We start from the raw sequence: 27534 nt of genomic DNA, 5'->3' as shown, positions 1-27534 counted from the left end.
TTAAAGATCCAAGCTAAAACCACAATCAGAATTAGCTTTTAAAATTTCAAATTAAATTCTTAAAAAAGCTAAAAACAAGGAATTATAAAAACTAAAGACTAAAGAACCTACCAGATAAAAGCAACAGAAGAAACATTTAAAAGCTTCTTTAAAAAGAGGTGTTTTAAGTTGTTGTTTTAAAAACACTGAGGGGAGCATGGCGAAGCTCTTCAAGGAGGGAGTTCCAAAGCGGTAGAGCCACAACCAAAAAGGCCCTGTCTCTAGACCCTGCAAACAGGATCTCTGTTAGTGGCGGGGCCCTGAGCAGGACCTGAGATGATGAGCAGAGGGCCCTGGCAGGTTCATATGGGAGAATGCAGTCCGACAGGTACCCCAGCCCCAAGCCATGTAGGGCTTTAAAGGTCAAGACCAACATCTTGAATCTAGCCCAGAAGTGGACTGGTAACCAATGAGGCTGCTGCAGGATCGGTGTGATACTCATGAAACTTGTATGCTTGTGGGTGTGACTTGCACCCACAAGCATCTTTGAGGCAGCATTCTGAACCAGCTGAAGCTTCTGAACCATCTTCAAGGGCAGTCCCACGTAGAGTGCATTGCAGTAGTCCAATCTGGATGTTACCAAAGCATGAGTGACTGAGATCAGGTCTGACTTCTGTAGCTGGCGCACAAGCCATAGCTGGTAAAAGGCACTTTTGCACACCGCCGCCACCTGTGCCTCTAAGGATAACATTGGGTCCAGAAGCACCCACAAGCTGCGGACTTTGTCTTTCAGAGGGAGTGTGACCCCGTCCAAGACCAGATTTACCTCACTACTTGGATAATTAGTTTTACCAACCCAGAGCACTTCCCTCTTATCTGGATTAAGTTTCAGTTTGTTTGCCCCCATCCAGTCCAGAACAGCCTCCAAGCCATGGTTCAGAGCATCCACTGCCTCTGTGGACTTAAAAGATAGGTAGAACTGGGTGTCATCAGCATACCGATGGCACCGCAGCCCACACCTATGGATGACCTCTCCCAGAGCTTTCATGTAGATGTTAAATAGCATAGGGGATGGAACAGATCCCTGTGGCACCCCATAGGCCAAAGTATTTATTGGCATCCCCCAGCACCACCTTCTGAGTACGACCCTCAAGGTAGGAGTGGAGCCACTGTATAACCATGCAGTGAATTGCAGTGCCTAAAGTGCTCAGCTGAAACAAACAAAGTTGACAGCTGGCCCAGCAACTACCTGGTTCCGAAGCTTGGTCCTCGGGTTTGGAGCATATCCGATGAAGCCAACTTTCTTCATGGTACGCAGAATCTCTGGGTCAACAGGTGGAGCTCGTCTACCAAACAATTTATTTATTTATTTATTTATTTATTTATTTAACGTATTTATATATCACCCCAAACCTTCACCTCTTTTGGCTCGGACACTGCTTTTAAGTCCATTTTGACTGTGCTCCTCAAGGTGTGATGGAAGCCTCCTGATGAACTGCAGGCATTTGACAGGAGAGGGTCATATTCCTCTGTAATCTCTCCCCAGTATTCAAATGTCCAAATATTAAAACAATTTTACATCTCTCAATAATTTTACAGTTCTACTTGTGGGTATTGCTTTTACCAAGCCCTGAAAAGATACTGCTATTATTTATTTCTCAAAATTATACATTTTGAGAAACACCTTACAGCTCTACTAGGCCCTTTAGGGTGGATCACAATAGAATTAACAGCCAAGTAACAACAGAATGAAACACATACAAAACCTATAATGTAAAATAAGTAAAATGGCAGTCGAAATGTAAACAAAGATCAGAACAAAGGAGAAGAAACAACTGACTGAGGTGGTCAACCCAACTCCAAGCCACCTACTCTCCCCCTGTAAGGGCTTATCTTTCTCTTAAGGCAGGACTGCTCAGCTTTGGCCCTCCTGCAGATGTTGGTCCACAGTTCCCATAATCCCTGGCTCTTGGTCACTGTGGCTGGGGATTATGGGAGGTGTCATTCAAAAACAGCTGGGGGACCGAAGTTGAGAAGCCTGTCTTAAGGTCTCCTATCCTAAAGACGTACCTGGGTGCAGGGGCAGAGCTGGCAGTTGGCCAGTCTGACAACAATGACTCGGTGGTCAGTGGCACAGGGATAAGCGACAAAGGCATAAGGTCTTGGTTCCAGTCAAGGTGGGGTAAGGTGTCCACAATGCAAGGCAAGGCAAAGTCAGTCTCACGGGAGTAAGCACTGAAAGTGATCTCAGGCGAGTCAGCCCACAGGTGGACACAGCCCTCTGAGTCTCCAAAGACCATGGCTTGTTTGCTGGCTGACACATCGAAGCTCATGATCAACTGGCCCACTGTGTTGACATGGAAGATGTCGGCAGGGTTGGCCAATCCAGTGGGTTCGCAGAACTGGCATTGACCTAAATGGAATGGAAAGGGAGAGCAAAACAGGAATATGATCCCTCTCCGAGTTTTAAATGCAAACTCTCTGCAACGTAACAGCAGAATGGAAGAATGAGGTTCTCTGTGGAAGGTTAGACTGAGAAACTCCACTATGTCCAGCAACAGGTTTGAGTAAGCGTATTTATTGGCCAGGCTACTAACCTGTCTGGGAGATAATGGCCAAGCGAGACGTGTACGTAGGAATGAACTTCAGAAACAGGGGGTCAATGTGAACCTGCAGAGGTGTAATGGCTCGCAGCATGCGCAGGTCATACACCTTGAGGAAGCGATCACAGGCTAGGCCATTCATCCGGCTGGAAAAGCCACATGTCACCAGAAGGTTGCCATGGACATCAAAATCTGACAGACTACCTGAGTAGGCATCAAACTCATGCTCCACAGCAAATGTCCGGAGGTCACGCAGAGATACCTAGTGAAGAGACAGAACATGCTCTATGGCAACTGCTTAAAAGGTGATAGAAACAGAATGGCATCAAGAACATCCACTGGGCATCTTCCCCTACATTCTCCTCTGAAGTCAAACTCTGCCTTGAGCTATCTGCTACCCATCTGCCTTGCAGTGTTATGCTACGAGATGCATAGGAAAAATGTGCTGAGTACCATGCATGGCCACTTGGTATTATCCTAGCCATGAAATCAGGTTCTCATTTACACTGCATTGTCTTGAGACAACAATCTAATGGAAGATCAAAAGAACTTGGAACAAATGACCTTCAGGAACATAAAGCATCCTAATCAGCAGCAGCCATTGTTACGGTTTTCCAGAGATACTACGTGAGGACTTTAAAACTCTTTGCTAATTTTTGTAACCAAGTACCGACTTAGCCATTATTTCAACTCTAACATTTATTCTCTAAAGCAGGGGAAGATATATTAAACCTATATATAGCTATAAGGCTGTTCACATGAGCAGCCCTACCCAGGTGTGCACAGCTCTAACCAGGTAGGACTGCTCCTGTGGAGCGCTGGGATCAGGCTCAATCCCAGCGCTTTTCACCGGGGTAGCTTGAGTTTTTTACCCCACTCCCCGGTCATATGAGCGCTCAGGCTACCTGCAGCTCAAACGTTCATAGAGCCAGGCAGCAAGAGAGCCTGGCAAGAGGAAAATCCCCCACTGCACTGCACTGCACTCCTTACGTAGTGCATTCTGGGATGCGGGAGGCTGCAGCCTGCTTCCCCCCACCACTCCCTCCACACTCCTGGAGTTGTCATGTGGGCGTGCAGTGCTGGGAAGCCCGGGAGCAGTGCTTGTCATGTGGAGGAAGGCAGGATGGCTTCCTTGCCAGGCCAGATAAGCTTTGATGGTGTGTACGACCTTCTTGAGTGCAACACAAAACTCATCCATTAAGTGTCTCACAAAACAAAATGTTTTTGTACCTAATACAGATCCAGCCCATCCAACATCCCATGATGCTTTAGGGTGCTTCAGACCCTAAGGAGAAGTGGAAGGTTTATTTAAAAAACAGGGGAGTGTATTGATTCATTCTCTAGATAGAATTAAACTGATTTTCATAAAAAGTGAAGACAGTGCTGTTTATGGCTCTCAAAACATTCAGAGGGCTGAGATTAAATGCTTAAGATTACCTTTCCTGATGTGTGGCCACAGAAGAAGAAACGGTTTGACTGTCTCATGATAGTGACTCCAGGCACTTCCACTGTGTACTAAAAGGGATATAGAACAATAGGACAAGATGAAGGCAATGCATACCACTCTGGGTGAAGAGAAGCTATACTGTGCACGGGACCCACCCAAAACCCTCAAAACACCAATATTAGAAGTACCTACTATTTTTCAGGGAGAAAGGTTTTTATTTTAATAAATGTCACAATATACTTTCCTAAAGTCATAATAATTCATTGTCAACTTTTTATACTGGATTTTACCAAAATCAACAAAATGGATAACAGCTTTATAAAAAAATTGACATGGAAGTTCATTTTCTCATATGGACTTGGGATGCAATCCAAAATAATTCCCTGCTCTACAAACACTTGTCCTCTGCTAACAAAGAGGTGCCTTTTAATGTATGTGGTGATTCTCTTATATTTAGCAGGGGGAAGAGCAACTGTCCCTATTCAACACCAGTACAGCATCTTTCCAGCTATGGCGGATTAACGTAGTAGCAAATGTAGCATTTGTTATGGGCCCCGCGTTTTCGAGGGTCCCACATGCCTGGCTTCCAATAAATATCCCTTTCCTGCTAAATGTGCCTTTTAAAAGAAGGCCCAGCACAGCATCTGTCCAGTGGCTGTTGCCTACCACATTTTTCTTTTCAGAGTGTGAGCCCTTTGGAGACAGAGAATCATCTATCCACTCTTTATTTTTCTTTGTAAACCTCAAAGAAAATTGTATTTTTCTTTGTAAAATTCTCAAAATTTGAGAATTTTGATTGAAAAATGGTAAATAAATGTTCACTGTTGTAGTAAGTGTGAGTTTGTGGCTTGGTCTCCCATACTCCAAAATATAGCAAATGAAAAAATTGAATTACTTTACTATGCAAGTAAAAAATTTATGTTTTAATATTTATGTGCAATTTTTTTAAAATTTAGGGCCCCTTTATAACATATGCTACAGGCCCCGCACTAGCTTAATCCAGCCCTGCTTTCCAGTGTCTGTTGCTAGTGTCTACCTTATGGTTCTTTTTACATTGTGAACCCTTTTGAGACAGGGAACCATCTGGTTTTTGAGGGTATTTTTGTAAGCCACTCTGAGAACTTTTTGTTGTTGAAAGTGATACATAAATACTCTTAACAAATAATAACACAGTTATACCAACCCCCATACCTTGTCCCCAGAGGCAATTGAACCCTGGTCAAGATCCTATTCAGATCAGTTGTAAGCCCTCTGGACAGGAAACAAACAGTGGGTTTAAGGTGCCAGTTGTAGTTATTTAGTCTATGAGCAACATGGCTTTAGCTGTTAGGAATGCTGGGGTTTGCTGACACTTGGCACCTTGTATTGGTTTAGGGCAGTGGGGAGGACCACATCAGTAGGGTAAGGAACTTCTGAGGCTGTGCCCTACAATTACAAACTTTTTCTATTTCAAAATCTATTCTTAATTTTACAGAAGACTAGCAGCAAACAACAGGGTTGTAGTCAATGAACTCTAATGAACTCTCTTCACATTTCACTGCATCCTTTTAAGGAAAATATTTAGCAAGCTAATCTGCAGCAGTGTTTGTAACTTATACCCAATTATGAGTGTGTGCATGAATATTCATTATCCCTTGCTAAAAATTTGGAATTGTTCTGCATTAAATAATATTTCTAAACTTAATATGTTATATAAAGGTTTTTCTAGAAATAAACACTTAAAATGAACTCATACTAAAGTCACATAGTGCAGAAGTGTTTCAGCATTTCACCTTGTTTTTCTGAAGCATTAAAAATAATACAGAAATTTTAAATATTTGATTGATAACACTTTAAAATGAGGGGTTGGATCCATAGAATGTTGAGTGGGGCTTTCCTGCTTCCTTCTCTATCCTGCAGTCTCTGGTGCCTCCAAAAAGCTAAATTCCTGAGGTTGAGGAACCCTCGGGAATAGTGCAATACCTAGTACTGGGGGCTGCCAGTGGAGTGAAGAGATGGCAGAAATTACACCCCCCCCTCCATAATCTCACACAAAGCCTCCTTGTAGTTTTTGGGAAAATAAGGCAGTTCTAATAATAAGGCAGTTCTGAAAATTAAAAAATCAAACTTCTATTTAGTTTTTAAAATTACTTTAACAGAATTGAAATGCTGCTGATGAGAAAAGGATATTGGTTTCCAAGGTACTTTTGTGGGTGGGGTAGGAAGCAAAAATATTACTCTTTTGGACTGGCAATAATAGGAGCCAAATGACATATAATTTCTCTCTCTCTATATATATATATAAACTGCTTTGGGAACTTTTTTTGAAAAGTGGTATATAAATATCTGTCATATTTGTATAATCACAGTGAGGAACAGGATCTCTGAATTCCCTCCCCATGACAGAGAGACAGTGTACGAGTTGAGGCAGATCTCTCTGTTACACATTTTCCGTTCGTTTCATGAGGATAAATCAATAAAGAATTTCATTAGGCAACATTTGTGAATTCACTGGAGATTCCTTCTTATCTGTGGGAAACTTGAATCAATGCCACAAACAAAGACCAAAATATGTTTTGTGAGGAGTTCATTATACCTTCTGGGTCTCTTGCACTGTGTTGAGGTCTATCTCTATCACATGATTGGTAAGTCCCCCAACAAGCAAGGTGCTGGGATCAGTCAACAGAAGACTGTGCATGTCTTCACTCTCATCCATGCTACAGGAGAAAGAGGAACATTCAGGCCAAATCTGACATAATATTTCCAAATACATGGTGGACTTCCTAGTGACATCCTTAACCCACTTGATGAGCTCACACATATAAAAGTTACATTGTGTAATCTTTGGGGATCGTCCCAGGAAATGATATGTAGGTAACCTGTTCTGATGTAACTTTTCCAAAGATAGGTGCTCAAAGGATAATGATTAAAAAAGGAAGCAGGAAATGTTCAGCTGAAATCTGCTCATATTCTTCTTAAGGAAATACAGGATAGGAAATTCAAGCCTCTTCTCAAACTAGCACAGGAAACTTTCAAAGAAGGTACATGCTGCTAAAGTTCATAATTTGCCAAATGCATGATGAAAGATACAAAACTTTCATCATGTTTCTATGGGCCTCACTGATCATCTTCCAAGTAAACTCCATACAGAGTCCAAGACTGGGCAGGAACCACAAAGAATGTCCCACAGTCTTCCAAAGGCCCCCAGACCAGCATCTCTTAGTGGAAGGCACTTACAGGTAATCAAAGATTATGAGTCCTCCTCTGGACATATATTTAAGATTGTTTTTGGTCAGGAAGAGCACCCCATTCTCCAGGCTCTGGATCTGTCGAATGTCATCACTGCTGTGCACCTGGAAGGAGGAGTAACGTTCCAGTCCTGGACCAAAGAAAGAGGTAGCATGACCCTGAAATTGAGAGAGGCAAGGCTGGTCATCCTCACTCCCAAGTTTGATTCTGTAACATGTGCATCCTATACTGGGAGGGACTGGAGAGAAATAAACACATGTTTATTTACATAGCCATCTGGAAACCAATGAAAGGTTTACAGGTACCAATATTCAAATGTCCATCTTCCTTCCTGCACTTCTAAAGGTAAAGTGTGCCATTGAATCGGTGTCAACTCCTGGTGACCACAGAGCCCTGTGGTTGTCTTTGGTAGAATAGAGGAGGGGTTTACCATTGCCAACTCCCACACAGTATGAGGAGATGCCTTTCAGCATCTTTCCTATACAGGTTGAGTATCCCTAATCCAGACATCCAAAATCCGGAATGCTCCAAAATCCAGAAACCACCATGGCGTGCGCCCTCAGCACCAACAAAGCATTATTTTCACATGATATCTGAATTTCATCTCCACCTAAAATGCCATGCTAGAGTCTAACATGGCCAGCAACATTATTGCGTTGAAAATTTTCTCACAATTAGTTTTCATTACATTTACAGTTACCTGTAGTTATCATAAATGCAATGCTTATTTGTTTTTATACTTTAAATAAAACCTAAAAAAATAAAATACAGTGTACAGTAACCTTTCATGTTTAGACTTGGATCCCATGCCCAAGATACCTCATTACAGTATGCAAATATTCCAATATCCGGAAAAGTCCAAAATCCAGAACACTTCTGGTCCCAAACAGTTCGGATAATGGATACTCAACCTGTATTGCTGATTCCTGATATAAGTATTTCCCATAGTCTAGGAAACATATCTGCGGAGATAAGAACCAGCAACCTCTGGCTTGCTAGTCAAGTCATTTCCCTGCTGCCCATTTTAATTCTCGAAACCTTCCAACCCTTTCATCTGCTACAATTCGGTATGCTAAGCTAACCAACCACAGCTCACTCTCTCTGATGGATAATTTACAAGCCAAATTCTATTGAAAAATAGTATCCTGAAGGAATCTGAATAAAGGTGGACCTCACTATATGCAGTTCTGCTATTCAGTTTTGCGTATCTGCGGTCCATAAATAGCCACCCAACGTTGGCATATACAATGGGTTAATATCCACATATCCACAGTTGCTAAGTGGCCAGAAATGACTTCTGAGGTCATTTCTGGCTGTCATTTTGTGCAAAGGAGCCACTTTGTGGCTTGTCTAGTGAAGAAAAAAATAAGAGATGAGTTTTCCACAATTTTTGCTGGGAAATGGCCAAACTGACAGTTTTGAGGGGCAGTGCTGGACAGATGGGGACCTGTGGAGTACAGTATGGCACTTTCTTTCAAGTAGTTTTGCCATTCCCCCTGCCCCACTTACAGAAACCTACCCCCCAATACCCATAGGCTTGTATTACCCATAGACTCGTTATTCATGGTTTCGTTTCTCACAGTTGTAGGCAAGGAACGGAACTGCCGCAAATAATGAGGTATGGAAATAAAGCTGTCTCATTGCCAGAGTCAACTGATTCCCACCACCTCCTCATGAAAATAAATTGATTCATAATATGTGTGTGTGTGAGAGAGAGAGAGAGAGAGAGAGAAAAGCTACTGATTCATAATATACACCTTGAAATGGCAGGACAGACTGGAAGCAAGTTTCAATTGAGCATACCAATGCTTATTGGTGATAATTTCTGGGTTACATAGTTGTTCCTGAATAGTTCAGCCCAAACTACTGAATTCCAAAAAGCATTAGAAATGCAAACGTCTTCCAATCCACTTACAGCTTATTTTTTTTTAATTCTGATTTTTTTTAAAAGAGTTTTCTTTTTTTTTAAAAAAAGGAAAAAGTGTTTTCAAGTTACATCCGATAATTAGGAACAAAAATTGAGAATTCTCAGGTAATTCATTATCAACTGTACTCCAGTTAAGAAACATGTTAAAGGAGCAAGGATAGCAATAAACTCTAATAATAAAGCATTTTGCCCACTGTCTAATTTATGACTTGTCAATTTAATTTATAAATATCAGAATTGTAAGAGATACCTTCTTAACAGAAGAATATTGAATTAAACCATTCAGGTCTTGAAGATGTGAGTTTGTTTCTATCTATGAAATTGAGGAAGGGTAACCATCTCTCTATATGGTCTCTATATATTGAGTTAACAGAACTTTTAATATGTGGTGATATCTAAGCCATAAGGATGAGCTTCCATATTTTGTCAAACCACTCTTTAACTGCCAACAGCTTCAATGGGGAGTTAGAAACATGATTTACTAGAATTTCTTGAAACTTAAGGTTTTACATGACTTTAAAAACTTTACAGGACTGTAAAACTTAAGGTTTTATAGTAAGACTTCCTACAGTTTATTCTTTTAATACACACATGGCTCAGGAAACTCCATTAGTCTACTTGTCTGTGATGAGTGAAAAATGATGCATGATGAGTGAAAAAAATCCTGACGGGTAATATACCAACATTGCTCAACGAGTAAAAATATTTTGTCTGACTGGTGAACAGAGCCAACATTTCTTGACTCCTGTACACATACACATACACACCCCTCCCAATTGTTTTGCACAAAAAAACATGCTTTTTAAACATAGGAATCAACATACTTTTTAGGAAAAGGGTGAAGAATTACGAAAGAGCAAGAATTCTATTAAGCTTTGAAAGGAGCTGAGAGATAAATATAGTGTCAAGATCCAAGGAACATTTTCTACAAAGGAAAATGACAAGGGAGGAAGAAAAAGAGCGACACCATGCAAGGGGTGGGATTGAGTACTGTACAGAGTGCATGATAATAGCTCTCATTTAGTAGTATGCATCACCAAGACATACATGACTATCACACACATTTATGTAATTAATATCTGACACTGAAACATGGGAGCAGGAGTTGCATGAATTTGCTTTTTGACTTTTACATTTTCCTGACTTTATCCTTTATCAGCACTTAATGGAACATTTTCTCATTTAATTCTGTTAACCCTCATTTGGAGTAATGATTTTTTACACATGAGTAGGAATTCATACTCCCAAGTAGTCCAGTTGGTTACAATGGATGCCCCTCAACTTTTGCAGGCTACGGAACACACGATAATTTAACATTTCACTCCAGGGGAATGCAGCGGTGACCTTCACATCCCAAGCATGGCGCCTTGTGCCATGAACAACTCAGTGAGGATGTGAGCTGTTAGCAAAGAAAGATGAACATTTCAAACCTCATACCAATGAGGATCCATACTTCAACATTGTAGTTATCAGCATTTCAGCTCAAAGGACACACTGTGACTGACCTAAAGGCAATCTGGAAGCTGGTCAAGTGCATTCTACAGGCCAGTCACCCACAATCATAATATCTTTGCTTAGTTTTTTTGTCAGCTGTCCTCGGCATAAACTTCCTGGGTACCCACACTATCAACATCTTCTGTCCATCCAAGCCAAACACAGATGATAGTGCTTCTCTCTGTGAACGTGGTTGCATCTCTGTGGGTATGTCTGGCTTGCTGTGTCTCATAGTGCTTACACAGGTCAAACTTTTGCTCAAGAGAGCTTCTGCCAGCTATATACTGAGGAAAACGTTATCCCTCACCACAGTTCTCTGAGGGCAAGTTCAGATTAACATTGCCCTGTACACGCAAGAACATCAGGTCTGCGGGAAGAATGAACCTGCCCTGATGTCACTGGTGGATGCGCCAATGCACTCTTGGCACATCCTTGAATCACATGAGAGGGGTGCTCATTAGAATCACACCTCTACATGCGCTTCAAAAAGGTTTTGTGGTGCATATAGAAGGGCGATTCACCTGAAGCAGCCCCAAGAGTTGTTCCATGGCTGTACACATTGTTGCACAACTTGCAGGTCTACTTGTTGAAGGCCCCCAGCTTGCTTCCCAAGGTCAACATCTCCGGTCAGTAGGATGTTTTTGCATCACAGCGTCATCATATTTTCAAACCGTACTTATTTGGCTTGCTTGGCATGTGTTGCCAGAAGGGCCAGCGCCTTGTAAACCTAACAGCTCCTCATCAACAGCTGGTCAGACCCAGGAATGTAGCTGTACTGAATAGTCATGTGCACGGACCGGTTCGGAGGCCATTCTTAGAAGCCATTTGCAGCGCAGCCGGCAAGGGGGAAGGCAGGGAGTTCTGCCGCTCGTCCCCCTTGCAATGGGAAGGGAAGGGAAGGGAAGGGCCGGGCCGGCCTGGCAGGGGTCTTCAAGGCTTGAATGGGGCGGCCGCCAGCCGAGCGGGGGCATTAAAGAGGGTGGCAGGGACTGGGAGATACCCTGCCGCCCGATTCAGAATTTGAACGGAGGGAACGCCGAGAGGGGGAATGAAGCGGGCGGCAGGGAGGCATGCCGCCCGCTTACTCACATAAATACGGCGCCGTTCTTGGGAGGGTGAGTAAAGCCCCCCCGCCGTTATTTGGAACCCCCCACCCCAGTGCCGGACCGCAGCTCCGCGGTTCCGTGCACATCCCTAGTACTGAAGCTCCTGCACATGCAAGGTCCAGATTCCTCTAATGTTTGCCAGCTTGGCAATCATTCTTTTCTCCTGTCATGTGGCCTTGTCATTGAACTTTAAATTACTTGTGATGTCCTCAATCTCAGCTGCATCGTGGCATAGAAACAGGAGGGCCCCAAATGTACTGCCATGTTACATGAACCTTGAGGGAGGAATCTAAATACTGCCTGAAGTCCTGGAAAGTCACCGCCAGTCAGAGTAGACAATGCTGCTCTAGATGGATCAATGGTCTTCCTCAGTAGGCAGCAGCTTCCTTTGTTCTGATGGAAGCATCTTGATGTAACAGAACTGAAAGCATATCTTAGCCTGCTAGTCCTGGCTAGTGTGTTTCATGCCAATCATGCAGTGAGCTGTTAATAAATCTGCTCCAGAGTGCTTGGCTAGGACACTCCAACTATACTCCCTCAAGGTTAGGGAGGAGACCTGGTCTTGTGTTAGCAAGCATGACTTGTCCCCTTAGCTGCTTAGCTAAGGGGTCCACCTTGTTTGAAGACAGGGAGGCTACATGTGGGAGACTACATGTGTGAACACTTTAAGATATTCCCCTTAAGGGATGGAGCCGCTCTGGGAAGAGCAGAAGGTTCCTAGTTCCCTCCCTGGCATCTCCAAGATAGGACTGAAAGAGATTCCTGCCTGCAACCTTGGAGAAGCCGCTGCAAGTCTGTATAGACAATACTGAGCTAGATGGACCAATGGTCTGACTCAGTATATACCAGCTTCCTATGTTTCTAAGGTTCATGGTGGTTCTCTCTCTCTCTGATTGTAGGGGAGGGAGTTGCTTCACTCACTGCCTCCTCCTGCTGGACTAAACTTATCTTGGCCTGGCCTCTAACCAGAGGACCCTGACCCAAACCCACCTGGTGGCAGACTAGTTTTTGAAATTTCTGCTTCTCATGTAACCCATTATCTTGATACCTTCACTGCCAAGTAAGTGAGGTTCAGCAGACTGTTCAGTGCCACACATCCCACCTCTACATCTTCTTGCTCTCTCCACCTGAAACCAAGCTCCAACCCCAACCCCTTTCTGGGCTGTATCCCACTAGGAGAAATGGGGAAAGACCAGAGATGTACTGTGGATGGCTGATCCACCAATGCTAGGCTTACTGAAACTGACATGTTGTTGTAGATGCTGCTGTTGTGATCCTTTTGGCTTTGTTCTGCTGGCTATAATCCCTGCTTCTGAGTGGTCAGATGCTTCCAAATGCTTTACTTGTTCCAAACACTAAAAGGTCATACATATGACCATGAGACCGGGGGGGGGGGCGGCGGAGGGGAAAGCAGGGATGAACCCACCTTCTCCCCATATGATAGAAGATCTCCTCTTCACCATTGCATGCCTACATAAAGCAGCACAGATCACTGGAGGCTGGGAAAATGAGTCCTAGGGTCCAGAAATCTCAAAATGCACAACAAGCAGTGTGGTGCACTGGGGGATTCTCCTATGAGTCAGGTGCTCTAGGCGCCCAACTCTGTGTGCCTGGGCTATGTGCAGCCCAAGCATTCACTGGAGTAAAGGGTGTGTTTGCACCCTTTAACCCAGCTAAATGCCCTGGTTAAAAACTTGGGCTGTCAGGGGAGGCAGCACAGGGATCAGCCTAGATCCAGGCACTTCACACGAGTGAAGCGCCCAAGCCTTCGTAGGGCTGCTGGTGTGAATAGCCTCTAGGTCTGACATTGTGGGAGGGATTGGTTCATCTGCCCTGATTTGAGAGCACAGAACTATGCAGTGCCTCAGACTGCTTTTGAGATACTATCATCATCAAAACTAAAGTTTACAAAGAGAAACAGTGTTCTCTCCTCATCTCAAAGGGCTTAACATGGGCATGGGATAGATACCACCCAACCATAGAAAGTCCATTTTCGGGGATGGTTTTTCTCCCAATTGACTAATAATGAGAATGGGATAAAAACCATCCCATCACAGAAAGCCAACTCATTTCTGGTTTTAATTCCAATTCGCTTATAATGGAAATGAGATAGAAACCACCCCACCATAGAAAGCCCACTCATTTTGGGGTAGTTTTCCACTGTGTCATATTTTTATTAATAACATAAATATCATAACTGGTAAAGGGACATACTTGTGGATATATCATGCACCAGATGGCAAGTAAGAGTTTGACAACAAGAGCATAGCTGGGAGTGCAGTGGTTTGCTTGTTTTACACACCTTTTCATAGCTGGGGATGGAAATCCACCCCAAAATCCAGATGAGGATTAAGTATGAGGTATCACTGCATTTAGTCAATGTCTACTGGCATAATCTTATTCCTCTCATACTTTGAAGCTCAGGGTAAGATATTGGGCTTGAATTTTTACCACTTATTTCAACAGAAGCTGAGATCACTGTTTCATTCGGTGGCCTCATTCAAGTGTCACATTCCTGGTTCAACAAACCACAAGTGATTCCTCCTCTCCCGCTTACACCAAGCTTCTTATAAGATTTCCTGATTTGTTAGACCACAGTTTGCCATGACATATAAACTGGGAAACTGTGGCTTGAGTGCTCCCTACAAATCAGGATCTATATATTTAATTATCCTGGGTGTGCCTTGGAATGTGCGTCCCAGCACCCAGCTGATTGGCTGGGCAGTGGAGGTGCTTGATTGGCTGAGGCGCACCCAGGAGGCCAGAGGCAGCGAAGGGCCCAGCCGCAGAGGCAAGCAGTGGCAGTGGGGTCAGCCGCAGAGGCGGCACTTGGCCCGGCAGCCTGGGCCCAGCCACGGAGGCGGCCAGAGACTGGGGCAGAAGTGGGGGGAGAGGTAACTGCCGGCCCCGAAGAGCGCACAGATGCTCTATGCGGGGTTGGCTAGTTGGTTAGTAATCCTGGTTTGAAGAGAGCACTCAAACCACAGTTTTTCCAGATACCACAGCAAACTGTGGTTTAACAAACTGGGAAGTCTTTTATGAAGCTGGACATGTGAGGGGAGAAGCAGAGAGCTCTTGAGCTTGTTGCTGGTTTCCAGGAATGTGCCATCGGACTAAGATGGTGAGATTCTGAACTAGAAACATAGCAGAAGAGCTACCTCTTGCAGGGTCGTTTTCTTCTGGTGCCCCCTTTATAATTTGGCAGGTAAAATTTAATTACAAAGAATCAAACCATCAATGGTTGTTGGTTTCAGTTCCACTCTGAGGTCATTGACATTTCCCTGCTTTGGTTTCAATTAAAACATAATTTTTTAAAAAATGTTTTGATAATTAAGTTCCAAACCAGTTCAGATACAAACCATGCAGGTTCATGCCAAACTCTTATCCTTGCAATATAATTATTATACAAGTAAAATAATAATATTTACCTTGAGAAAATTTAAACAGTTGTTTGAACCCACCAATACCATATCCTCAAGTACTGACTGCCCATGGAACACATTGAATAAACCCAGAAAATGCCTTTTTTTACACAGATTAACATAGCAAACATACACTTCTAAAGCATTTGTATAATTCATGTTCTTCTTGTTTTTGTCTTTCCCAGAAAAAAATATACTTTCACATGTGCTAAAATGAGGCTAATTGATAAAATAATCCAGAAAGTGCAATGGAATCCTGCAGTAGCAAGACAAGAGTCCTGTTTGTACTCCATTAAAGGGTTCTGTAGATTAAAGTGTTGCCAGACAGATATTATTCAAAGGATAACTTTTTAATTGCTAGAACTGCTGGAAGCTTGGAAAAAGTAGCAGAAGAAAATTGTTCCATCTACATCCCCTATCAAGGTAATTAATTGATGGGCTTCTTATACTGAAATATTATTTGCACAACTTTAGGTTATAGCTATTAAATAAATAAATAAATAAGTAGCAAGACTGTAGAATGTTCACTTGGGGCACAGGTTAACTCCTGCTAACATGGTAAAGAGGCACCTTTTAACGTGGTGATTCCCTTTATTTAGCGGGGGAGAGTAACTGGCCCTATCCACCCCTAGCACAGTACCTCCAGTGACTGTTGCTGGTGTCTATCTTATGTTTTTTTTTAGATTGTAAGCCCTTTGGGGACAGGGATCCATCTTATTTATTTATTATTTCTCTGGATAAACCGTCCTGAGTCATTTTTGGAAGGGCGGTATAGAAATCGAATAAATAAATAAATAAATAAAATTAAAAGGATTCAGTTGTTACAAAAAGTTGTAACAAATCTTAAATTGTAAAGAATGTCATCATATAATAAAATCTCTAATAATAGGGATGGAAATCTTTTTTACCAATATGATTATCTAAAAATAAGGTATTTTAATGTATCAAAAATGAAAGTACAATATATGTAGACAAAAAACAGAATTTAAAATGTTGATATTTACAGAAAACAAATATATTACCTAATGCACATCACCTTTTATTGAAAGAGGAAACTGAATGGCATAGGACATATATGTTTAAATGGATGAGTCTATAAATAAAAACCCTGTTTGTTTAGGACTCCAAAACAAAAGCCACATTTCCAGTATGCACTCTTACTTAGGCAACTGTATAAAGAGGGAGCTACCTGTCCTAGAACCTTCTCTTTCTCTCCCCCCCCATAGTTTCTCAGGAAATATATAGGTGCTGTTCATACAAGCTATGATCCCACCCCAAATTTACAGACAGTGAGACTGGGAGCTCATACACACACAATCTTTTCAGATTTTAACAACATTCTTTCCAGAGCTCATGCTTCTTTAGGAGTTCTACACAAAGGTTAGTCAATAACGTTCTACTCAAAGATGTTCCTGATTCGGGTAATGGTTATCAATATCAGGGTCTGCTGGTAACTAAGCAATAGTACTTGTTAGCAATTAAGACTGTAAACAGGCTTGGACAATTGAGAATGCTCCAGAGGGTGGGGTTGAAAGACAATAGAACCCACTATGATCATTACGTAATGAAAAGATACTTTATAACTTCTGGACAAAAATACACTCCAAAACCTAATGGATGAGTTAAGAAATAAACTTTGAAATGATGTGATATTCTACAGTAGTAGAAAGACAGGGGCAAAAGAGTGACTAAAGGGGAAAGAAAGCTGGAATTCTTGGTATCAGGATATACAAGACCCCACAAGACAGAACTCAAAGAACCTTGTAGTCTCCTGAAGCCCTCCAACTGCCCAGGAACATGGTAAAATCACTATTATTTGGAGAAAGACTGGATCTTACAACAGACATGTTAATTCAATCAGGATAAACATAATGAAGCGATTCTCACGACCACTCAAAAGCAGGCTAAGGGAGCTCAGCCCGCTTTTGAGTGTTCATGAGAACCACCGGGCGAGCCCAGTGGTTCAGTGGCGGCTTGCCCGCCTAAATACCCCTCCCCTAAAACAAGGGCAGTGGAGCGAGCGCCCCGCTAACCCCGGTTCTGTGATCGTGAGTTGCCACAGCTAAAACAAGCCTCCTGGCGTCCGGGGGTCTCTCCAGAACGCCCTGCGCACTCGCGCGGGGCATTCTGGGACTTGCAGGGGCCAGACAGCCCCCGATCCCCGCAGCCCCAACTGGCTCCATGACGGAGCTGGTAATTTTGTGGGCAGGCTCTCCCCGCCAAACCCTCCTCGTCTCTCCACACTGCTCATGTGGAGGGCCTCAATGGCTGAGATGTGTAAGCAGTCAGATTACATAACTGCACTACTATCTCCAGGTCATAAAAACAAACAGCTTCAGGGAAAAGTGATAAGCAACCAATCCACAGCAGACAGAGTAAAATATCAGAGACTAACCTGTTGAATTCATCCTGAAGGCCAGTATGGTAATATTTATTAGGACCAACTTAAATGTCACAGATTTGTGAGCAAGCTTTTGAGTTCTGAATGCTTCAGAAGGCAATCCAACTCCCATCTTCCTCAATCACAATAAGTTGTAGCTGGGGATGTTGGGAGTTGTAGTTCAACAACAGCTGAAGGACCAAGTTTGTCCATTTCTGGCCTTGGCACAACCAAGACATACAACAAGCACGGCTTACCCCATGGTTGCCAATCCAGAGCATCTCTTCGTGTAGATCAAAGTGTGAGAAGGAGACAGGTACACCCACTTCAGAGACAACAGTGTGGAGCTCCGAGTACATGCCTTCCATGATGTGCACAGAGTCTGGCACAGGGATGCCTTCCAATGGCACACCCTCTGGATCCAGCTCCACATTCTGTAGTAGGCTTGGGTTGAGGTGGGGATCCAGGGCAGGATGGAGGGCAGGCACATACTCTGCAAGAGCTGGGTCAAGGCTTTCAAAATTCATGGTGGATGTCTACCTATAAGGCAAAGAAAGGAATTCAAGAGGCCTGGTTAAATCAGATTCTTTCACGTTCTGTGCCACACAAATAAGGTTGAGATGTTAATATTATTTATTTGTTTGCTTGTTTGACTTACATCACACTCTATCCCATAGGCTCAGAGTGGCTTACAGAATTAAAAAAATAACAATGCTGTAAGCCAGATCTCTCATAGGGACAGATATTTCAGACCAAAGTATAGGAGGGCAGTAATAGACTTACTCATTCTCAGCTTTCAAGTTAAACCATGCATGAAACTTCATCCATTGTGCAGACTATCCTAGCTGAAGCACGTTGTTTTTGAAAAAGCAAATTTACAAGATAATGGCAATCCAACAATGGTGGCATATTCAGACCCCAAATTAGGGAGCATTACTCATGTTTAAAATGTTAGGGACACTTCTAGGAGCTTAAAATTGTCAAAAGAACCACCCTGCTGGATCAGACCAAAGGTCTATCAAGTCCAGCATCCCATTTCCCACACTGGCTAATCAGATGTTATGAAGGGCACGAAAGCAACAACCCTCTCTGAATATTGTTGCCCAGAAACTCTGGTATTCAGGGGCATGCTGTCTTTGAGCCTAGAGGTAGCATATAGCCATCATGACCAGCAGCCATCGATATAGCCTTGTCCTCTATGAACCTGTCTAATTCCTCTTTAAAGCCATCCAAGCTAGTGGACAACATCATGTGGCAGTGAATTCCATACATTATGTCCTGTGTGAAGAAGTACCTCTCTTTGTTTGTCTTGAATCTAATGTAAAGCAGTGTCAGTAGATAGCTTGGAGATCTAGTATTATGAGAGGGGGAGGAGAGGTGGTCCTGTGGTAGCAAGCATGAATTGTCCCCTTTGCTAAGCAGGATCTGCCCTGGTTTGCATCTGAATGGGAGACAGGGAGCCGGGTCTCAAGATCAGTGAGACCCGGTTTGGGGCGCTGAGTGAGGGGAGCGGGCTAAGCCCACTCTCCCTGCACACAAGGATGGCTGGAGCCCTGGGCGGCCGGATCGGCCGCCCACACGATTGCTGGCTCCGTGACAGAGCCAGTGGGGGCTGGAGGGAGCGGGGGCCAATTGGCCCCCGCAAGTTCCAGCATGCCCTCCCCGAAGCCGGGAGGCGGCGTTTCACCTCCCCTCGGGGGGTCTCCAAAAAACCGGGTTTGCAGACCGCTCGCTCTGCAAACCTGGTTTTAGGGGCGGACTACTTAGGCAGGTTAACCGCCTGGGAGCCTGCGGGCTCGCTTGCGAGCCCTGTGGCTCCCACGATCAGGCAAAATCGGGCTAGGCTCTCCTAGCCTGATTTTGCCTGATCGTGAGAATAGCTCCTACATGTGTGAGCAATGTAAGATATTCCCCTTAGGGGATGGGGCCACTCTGGCAAGAGCACCTGCACAGGGCTGAGAGAGACTCCTGTCCTGCCTGCAACCTTGGAGAAAGCTGCTGCCAGTCTGGGTAGACAATACCAATGGTCTTGTCTTGACTTGGTATAAGGCAGCTTCCTATGTTCCTATGAGAGAGAACAATCTTCTCTTTATCCACTTCATCCATGTCAGGCATAATTTTATAAACCTCTATCATGTCCCCCACGCCCCACTTATGGCAACAGGGAAAGTAGTACAAGTATCACTCTCTGTACAGGGAAACATATAAACATGCCCCTATACAGAGACTGAGAATTACTTTGCTAATAACTGCACAAAAAATTAATCCCATTTTACAACAGCATATAGGATAATTAAATCTCTATTTCAACCCTGACCTCCTACCACATATTCTTACATTCACTTATCCTATGTTCCTTGTGCCCATGTGTACATGAACAGCTGCTTCAGTTTAACAAACACATTTTAATGTTCTTAATACTCTTTAACTCTTGTACAGTTCAAACTGAGAAACGAGTTACACAATAGATATATTAACTCCTTTTAAAAGAAGGATAATACTCTAGCCCCTACACCATGTGTGCATTATACTACAGGCACAGAGCTAGGTTTTTTCCTTTCCAAGGTGCCTCCATCTGCTACAAAGAACATGGGTATTCGCACTGTAGGACACGGCCAAGAATAACTCTAACCAAACATGATCTATCAAGTGAGAGAGGAGAGGAAGGGCATTCCTGTTGGATACTTCTATTCTGAAAATGCATCCACGCAGAACCAAAGTGAGGCAGGCTCTGGTGCATATCAGAGTATGGTTAAAATATTGAATTCTGGATGGGAAGGCCCAAGTTCAAATCTCTGTTCACAACTTAAAGTATTAAAAAGTGTTTGTTAAACTGAAGTGGCTGTTCATGTGAATATGAAGCTTCCTGGGTAATTTTGGGGCCAGTCACTTATTTCTTAGCCTAACCTACCTTACAGTGCTGTTGGGAGGAGAAAAAGAACCATGTACACCACCTTTAGCTCCTTGGAAAAAGGATACATGTAATAAACTAAATAAACAACCCCACAGAGGTACTGCTTTAACACAGTAATGCCCAAATTGTGTGCCATAAGGGAACTGTTAGCATGCCACGACAAATTAAATTATTAAAGATTCCTGGCATCCAAAATCACTCATTCACAGAGTAAGCTGCATGCTGCATCTCTATATGATATAGTATTTTGGCTAAATTTTGAACAGTATGCACTGGGGGGTATCATTTTATTGTGTCCCTGCACTGGTCGTGATTGGATCATTCAAACACTGCCATGCAGTTGTAGTGAAATTATTGGCCCTCAGAGGAAGCTATCTATTGCATCTCTGCATGAGTTACTGCTCTCAACTTGCCTTTCTCCAATCAAGAGGCATGCTTAGAAAAATGAAACATACAGAGTGGGCTTCTCTAAGGATGTGTAATTTTACTTTTCCATACTCCAAAAGGAACACTTTTCAGATATAATTTTGAATACAGAAAAATTTAAGTACAGAAAAAACATGAGACTTAGCTGTCAAGAGTCTGGGAAACATTGGCAGATGTGTTTTCTCTGTACCAAGAAAGTCAGAAGATAAAGTGGAACTGGGCCTACTACATTGCCTGGGGTCTCTTTGTCAACAGAAGCCATACTGCTGGAAAGGGGAAATGAGAACGAAGTTGCTCCTGCCATATAAAGTCACAAGCCAATGCACACTTACTTGGGAGCAGGTACCATTGAACTCAGTGAGACTGAGTTCTGAGTTAATATTCATAACATCTTGTTACACAAAAAGGCCCTTTCTTAACTGAGAGGGAACAAGAACCTATTATCGAAATCACTGATCTTCAACTGGTGTGACCCACAAAAAGGTTTACCCTAATCTGAGGTGGATCACAACAGCACTATCACCCCTATTTTTCTTATAGGGTTTCTTTTCGACAGATAGATAAAAGAGAAACAAAAAGGTATGGAGAGACCAGATGCAAAGGAAAATAGAACTCCTTTATCCTTATGAGTGTATATATAAGAACATGCTAACTGAGCAAAGAGGCACCTTTTAAAGTGGTGATTCTCTTATATTTGGGGTGGGGGGGAGCAACTGTCCCTACCGCAACACAGCATCCCTCCAGTCATTGCTGGTGTCTATGTTATATTTCTTTTTAGATTGTGAGCCCTTTTGGGACAGGTAACCATCTTATTTATTATTTATATTTTCTATGCAAACAACTTTGTGAACTTTTGTATATAAACAGTAATAATTAATAGTATGTCCCCCTTAGCTAAGCAGGGTCTGCCCTGGTTAGAATTAAAACAACTGGAACTGGAAACCACCATCACCCTGACCATCATTTCACTCCCATGTGAAGAGGAGAACTGGTCTTGTAGTAGCAAGCATGACTTGTCCCCTTAGCTAAGCAGGATAAGCCCTGGTTGCACATGAATGGGAGACTAGAAGTGTGAGCACTGCAAGATATTCCCCTCAGGGGATGGAGCCGCTCTGGGAAAAGCAGAAGGTTTCAAGTTCCCTCCCTGGCATCTCCAAGATACAGCTGAGAGAGAATCCTGCCTGCAACCTTGGAGAAGCCACTGCCAGTCTGTGAAGACAATACTGAGCTAGATGGACCTATGGTCTGACTCAGCATATGGCAGTTTCCTATGTTTCTATGTACACAAGAGTAAGAAAAGCTGCAACTACCACAGAGCAGTGATACATGCGCTCTGTGTGAGGCTGCCTTTGTAAATAGTTTGGAAACTGCACCTCTCTGGGTGTCTGGGTCATCTCAGAAAGACCATACTACTCCAGTATTGAAAGAGCTACACTGGCTGCCGTTATGTTTCTGGGCAAAATACAAGGTGCTGGTTATAACCTATAAAGCCCTAAACAGCTTAGGCCCTGGGTATTTAAGAGAACATCTTCTTTGCCATGAACCCCACCGCCCACTGAGATAATCAGGAGAGGTTCGTTTGCAGTTGCCACCAGCTTGTCTAGTGGCTACTCAGGGACAGGCGGCCTTTTCCACTGCTGCCCTGAGGCTTTGGAACAGGCTCCCTGCTGAAATAAGAGCCTCCCCACTGAAATAAGAGCCTCCCCATCTCTGACAACTTTTAAAAAGGCAATCAAGGCACATTTGTTCACTCAGACTTTAATTAGATACTGTTTTAATCATTTAAACATTGTTTTAATTTTAAATTATTGTTATATTTTAACCTTTTTATATTGCTGTAATTTGTATTATTTTATTGTAAACCACCCAGAGATGCAAAATTTGGGCAGTATACGAATAAGTTAAATATTTTTTTTCCATCTCTATAGGAGTCCCGTTTGCATCTGGCCATCCTGAAGAAAGAAAAAAACCTAATCTACCTCACACAACTGTTTTGAGGATAACGGCGGGGCGAGGGGGGAAGCGGAATGGGACATAAATGTAATACATGAAGATAAATCTGCAGAGTAACAAAAACAAAATAAAAGTGGGGTCCATGTTGAAGACTGGGAGTTAAAAGTAGGTCAAGGGTCTAAAACGTTTACTCCAGCAGACGAGATACCCATAACCCCCTGCGCCAGAGGAGCAGGTTACCCAGAACCCCTTGCGGGAGGATGGAGAGGGAAGTGAGGCAGCGGGAAATTACCCAGAGCCTCCTGCTCCGTAACTCTCTGTGGCACCTTAGGGCCAACATAGTCATTCTCTCTCCGCTTCTAAATATTCTGAGCTGTCCACCGCAACCCCCCTCCAAATTATCCAAGGCAAATTGCAACTAATCTGGAAAGGGAGGGGGATTACCCAAAATCCTTTGCTCTTCCGGGTTCCCTTCCCTCCGTCGCTACCTTTTCCCCACCTCCATCTTCTTCGCCACCGCTATGGCAACCCCGAACCTTCTCATCTCTTCTCGCGCTTCTGCTTCTCAGACCAGCCGCAGGAAAAAGGGTTTGTGCGTCTCGACCAATGAGAGGGTGCCTTGGAGGGGAGTACCCAATCAGGACAAAGTCGTGGGGCCGTGGTTTACATGGATGACGCTCCGTGCTGCAGGAGGTAGAGTGACGGCACTCTGGATGGGACCGAAAGGTTGGGATTTTACGAGTGTGACTCAGCTTCTTAAAGAGAAAAACACCAGTTGGGGGAAGGAGCGTGCTTTGTGCTATCCCTCAAATTTGCGTAGGGGTCGTTTGGTGGGTGTTTCACCCTTTCTTTTTTACTTTTTAAAATGACGAATTCTGAACCGAAGCCCTGTTTTTATACAGAATATCACGTCACGTAATATGGTAATTGTGTTTTCAGGAATCCTTTGTGAGAGGGCTTCTTTTTCCTCCGTCCTGTTGGCTGCGGTTCATTTTTTGGTGAGAAAAAAAGTGTGTGTGGCTTTAGTTTTCTTTTTTAACCTCAAAAACAAACAGGCAACTGTACTTTCCTGCCGTAATGAATCAGTGCAGTTGCCTGCTGTCATGTACTGCAGCTTCCTCTTGCGCAATAGTGCAAGAAGCAGCAAATCTCCATGATGATCCAATTGGAAAAATGTTCCTCCTTAATATGCAGTCGCCTTTTGTACTCAGTTAGAGAAGGCAAAGGCTGGAGGCAGACGTAAGAACATAAGACGAGCTAGCATCCTGCTTCCCACAGTGACCCACCAGATGCTTCTGGGAAGCTAAGAAGAGAGATCTAAGCAAATAGCACCCCCTGCTATTGACCCCAATGACTGATATTCCGGAGTATATATTGCATGAGAGCATGAATAGGGGTTAGAACTAAATTCATTGGATTTGTCTAATCTCCCCTTAAAACCCTTTCAGTCATTAGCCATCACATCTTTTAATAGGGAAATCCACAAATTCACTAGGTGGTGTGTGAAGTACTTTACTTTGTCTATACTAAATTTCATTTTGCTGCAAAGTTCTAGTATTACGGGAGAAGGAGAAAAACTCCTTATCTACTTTATTGTATGATGTAATCTCTATCATGCTCCTATATAGTCAACTTTAATTAAAAGGCTTCAAATGTTTGAGCCTTTCCCTGTAGTGTGGATTTTCCAGAATTTTTTGAATGTGAAAATTCTGAAAACGTTTCTGGAATGCCCTCAACCCACTGGAATCTGATTTAGCATGTTTAGTTAATAAAATTTAAAAAGTGCATGCTATATAATATGCTCAAAAGTTTTTCTAGTAGCCAAGATAACTAAATATTGTGATTAGGAAAAGAATTTCAATAAAGTACATGTATATCCAAACATGTTATATCCAAACAAATTCAAGGTTTTACTTTGATATTATGTGTATAATGCATAATTTTTTAAAAATAGTGTTATATAATCGTTTTATACCTATTTTATTGGAATACTTGTTTATATTTTATGACACGCTGTTACTAGCACTGTTATTCTGCAGGCTCCCAGAAGCCTCTCTGCTTATGTCTGAGACCACAGGCTTGTGGTTCTCACTCATAACTAGGGATGAGCCCGAAGCATTTCGGCTCCTCTTTGGAGAAGCGCCGAAATGTTTCAGCACGGGGTGAAGGGTTCCCTTAAGGGGAGGCAGGCAGGTCCTACCTGCCTGTCCTCCAAGCCCCCACTGGCCCGCCGCAGTGCTGTTGAACTGGAAACACTTCCGTGCAAATGGCAGATTGTGCTGCTTGTCCCTTTAAAACACTGTGCTGTGACGATAGGATGCTTCCCCTGGCATCCTTCTCACGATGTCAGCATGTAAATGGCGTCAGCACATGCTGTTCCCACAAATGGCATTGATGCATTGGAGCCTCGAGGGTCCAATTGCCACTAAAGGAAGGACGAGGTTGTATGATAATCACTGCTCCCCTCTGGGCTTTCTCTATCCCTGCTCCTTTTCTTAAACCCCAAAACCTGTTTCTTTCAAGCTTCCTTTCTCTAGCCAGCCTGGAAGTTATTTTAATTTGGACACTAAGCTAAATATCCTCTTTGCAGTTATCTGGTTCATCTTGTAATGTATTTTTGGTAGTAATATTGCTTTAATCAACTTTCTTATTCCACTGTACCACTGAACCCCAAATAAAACCTTTCTTTGTTTTTGAACTTCAACCTCTCTGTCAGTTCATTTCCCCATAACCAAAACTTTGTATGAAAATTATTCTGACGTGACACTGCTCCACTCCAACTCGCTAATTCCCCACACAAAGCCCGAACACATTTAGGGGTGTTCGCCAATCACCCTGGAGCAATTCCATTAATGACAACTCAGCATACATTTTCCTAACCCTGTTTACCTTTTGAGGGGAAAAACAGCACAGAATTCTTGTAGTAATTTTAGCAGACTCATCTGTCCATGTATATTTCATAGGAATAGTTAGTCACCTAAAAAACCTGAATTATAACTTTGAAACTGCCCAGTTTGAGTGGTATTATATCCATTCATTATGTTACTAATTAATTTTGTGTAATCATGCATTTTTAGAAATAGATTTTCTCTCATAGGTACTTCTGTGACCTTTTTGATTGCCTTTAATCCTCACCCTACATCATGGGTTTTTTTACTCACAAGTTGGACTTCCAACTCCCAAGTTGTCCCATTTGTTTATTTTTACATTTATATTTACATTTATATCCTGTTCTCCCTCCCGGGAGCCCAGAGCAGTGTGTGTAGTTATATTTATCCCCACAACAACCTGAGAGGTATATTGGGCTGAGCGATAAGTGATATGCCCAGAGTCTCCCAGTGAGTTTCATGGCTTAATGGGGATTTGAACTCAAGTCTCCCTGGTCCTAGTCCAACACACCAACCACCATTACATTGGATGCCTCCTCGCCACCCCGCAACTTTTCCAGATCACTGTATCTCCAATCATTTAATATTTCAATTCAAGGGAGTGCAGTGGTGCCCCTCCCCCACATGTCAAGCATGGTGTTCTGTGTGACTGCATGATTCACTCAGAACATGAGCTGTTAGCTTAAAAAATTAACATTTCAAACCCTGCACTAATGAGGATCCATACCAACATCTCAGTTCTCATGTATTTCAGAATGGATACACTGTGACTGACCTAAAGGCAATCATCACAGGTCTGGGAGCTGGTCAAGGGCCTTCTACAGTCTGGTCTCCCACAATCGTCATATCTTTTGTTTGGTTTCTTGTCAGCTGTTCTTGGGCACACACTTCTTGTATACATATAAAACCAAGAGATGTACATATCAGGTGATACAAAATATGATAAATAAATAAAATAAATAAAACCAATGTCTTCTGTCCATTCTGAAGACAAACACAGAAGATAGTGGTTCCCTTTATGAATGTGGTTGAAGCTCTGCAGGGTATGTCTGGCTTATTATGTCTCATAGTGCCTATAATATAGGGCAACTTCTTGCTCAGGAGAGCCTCTACCAGCTGTACACTGCAGCAAAAAAAAAGGTTATCCCTTACCACAATGTGATAACCAGGACCATGGCAAGAACATACCTGATTTTACATCGGTGGACGTGCCAATATACACTTGGGGCATTCTTTAATCACATGAGAGGGGTGCTCATCTGAATTGCCCCTCCAACAGGGTTTTGGAGTGCATGTAGAAGGGTGATTCACTACAAGTGTTGTCCGTGGCTGCACACATTGCTGCACAACATCTAGGCCTACTTGTCTTTGTTGCAGTCCTCCAGCTTGCTTCCCAAGGTAAACATCTCATGTCAATGGGTAGTATGTTTCTGCATTACAGCAGCACCATATTTTCAAACCATACTTCTTTTATTTGCTTGGCATGTGTTGCCAGAAGGACAGTACCTTGGAAACCTAACAGTTGTTCATCAACTGTTAGGTCAGACCCAGAAATGTAGTACTGCTACAGCTTCTGCACAAACAAGGTCCAGATACCTCTTTGCTGCACAAACAAGGTCCAGCACAGAATTATCTACTCTGGCAGTGGCTCTCCAGGGCTTCAAGCAGTATTTTGATTCCTCTGTCAAGGTTTATGAGGGTCGTACTTCTCAGATTGCAAAATCTCAGATTGCAGGGGAGGGTGTGGCTTCACTGGCTGCCTCCTCC

The 27534-nt window shown here is 43.0% G+C and overlaps 1 protein-coding gene across 7 annotated transcripts in view; it reads right to left on the bottom strand.

The window, feature by feature from the left end:
* The window catches only part of PAN2 (poly(A) specific ribonuclease subunit PAN2), a 65676-nt gene extending 42209 nt beyond the window's left edge, over nt 1-23467 (bottom strand). For 2 of the 7 annotated variants that reach the window (XM_053296850.1, XM_053296855.1), the window contains exons 1-8: nt 23324-23467; nt 17844-18126; nt 7246-7415; nt 6605-6725; nt 4020-4097; nt 2577-2844; nt 2050-2392; nt 1229-1325 (exon numbers count right to left, since the gene is read on the bottom strand). In XM_053296850.1, the coding sequence (XP_053152825.1) occupies nt 1229-1325; nt 2050-2392; nt 2577-2844; nt 4020-4097; nt 6605-6725; nt 7246-7415; nt 17844-18113 (1347 nt within the window). In that variant the 5' untranslated portion in view covers nt 18114-18126; nt 23324-23467. Of the gene's footprint in view, nt 1-1228; nt 1326-2049; nt 2393-2576; nt 2845-4019; nt 4098-6604; nt 6726-7245; nt 7416-17843; nt 18127-21072; nt 21193-23323 lie in introns of those variants that run through there. The other 5 variants (XM_053296851.1, XM_053296852.1, XM_053296853.1 and 2 more) reach the window with 5 other exon arrangements.
* Nucleotides 23468-27534: the final 4067 nt, after the last annotated feature.

The sequence above is a fragment of the Hemicordylus capensis genome, chromosome 2, assembly GCF_027244095.1.
Source record: "Hemicordylus capensis ecotype Gifberg chromosome 2, rHemCap1.1.pri, whole genome shotgun sequence".
In the NCBI taxonomy this organism is placed as follows: Eukaryota; Metazoa; Chordata; class Lepidosauria; order Squamata; family Cordylidae; genus Hemicordylus; species Hemicordylus capensis.
Note: the sequence above shows the minus strand (reverse complement) of the source record. Positions and strands in the feature narration are given on the sequence as shown.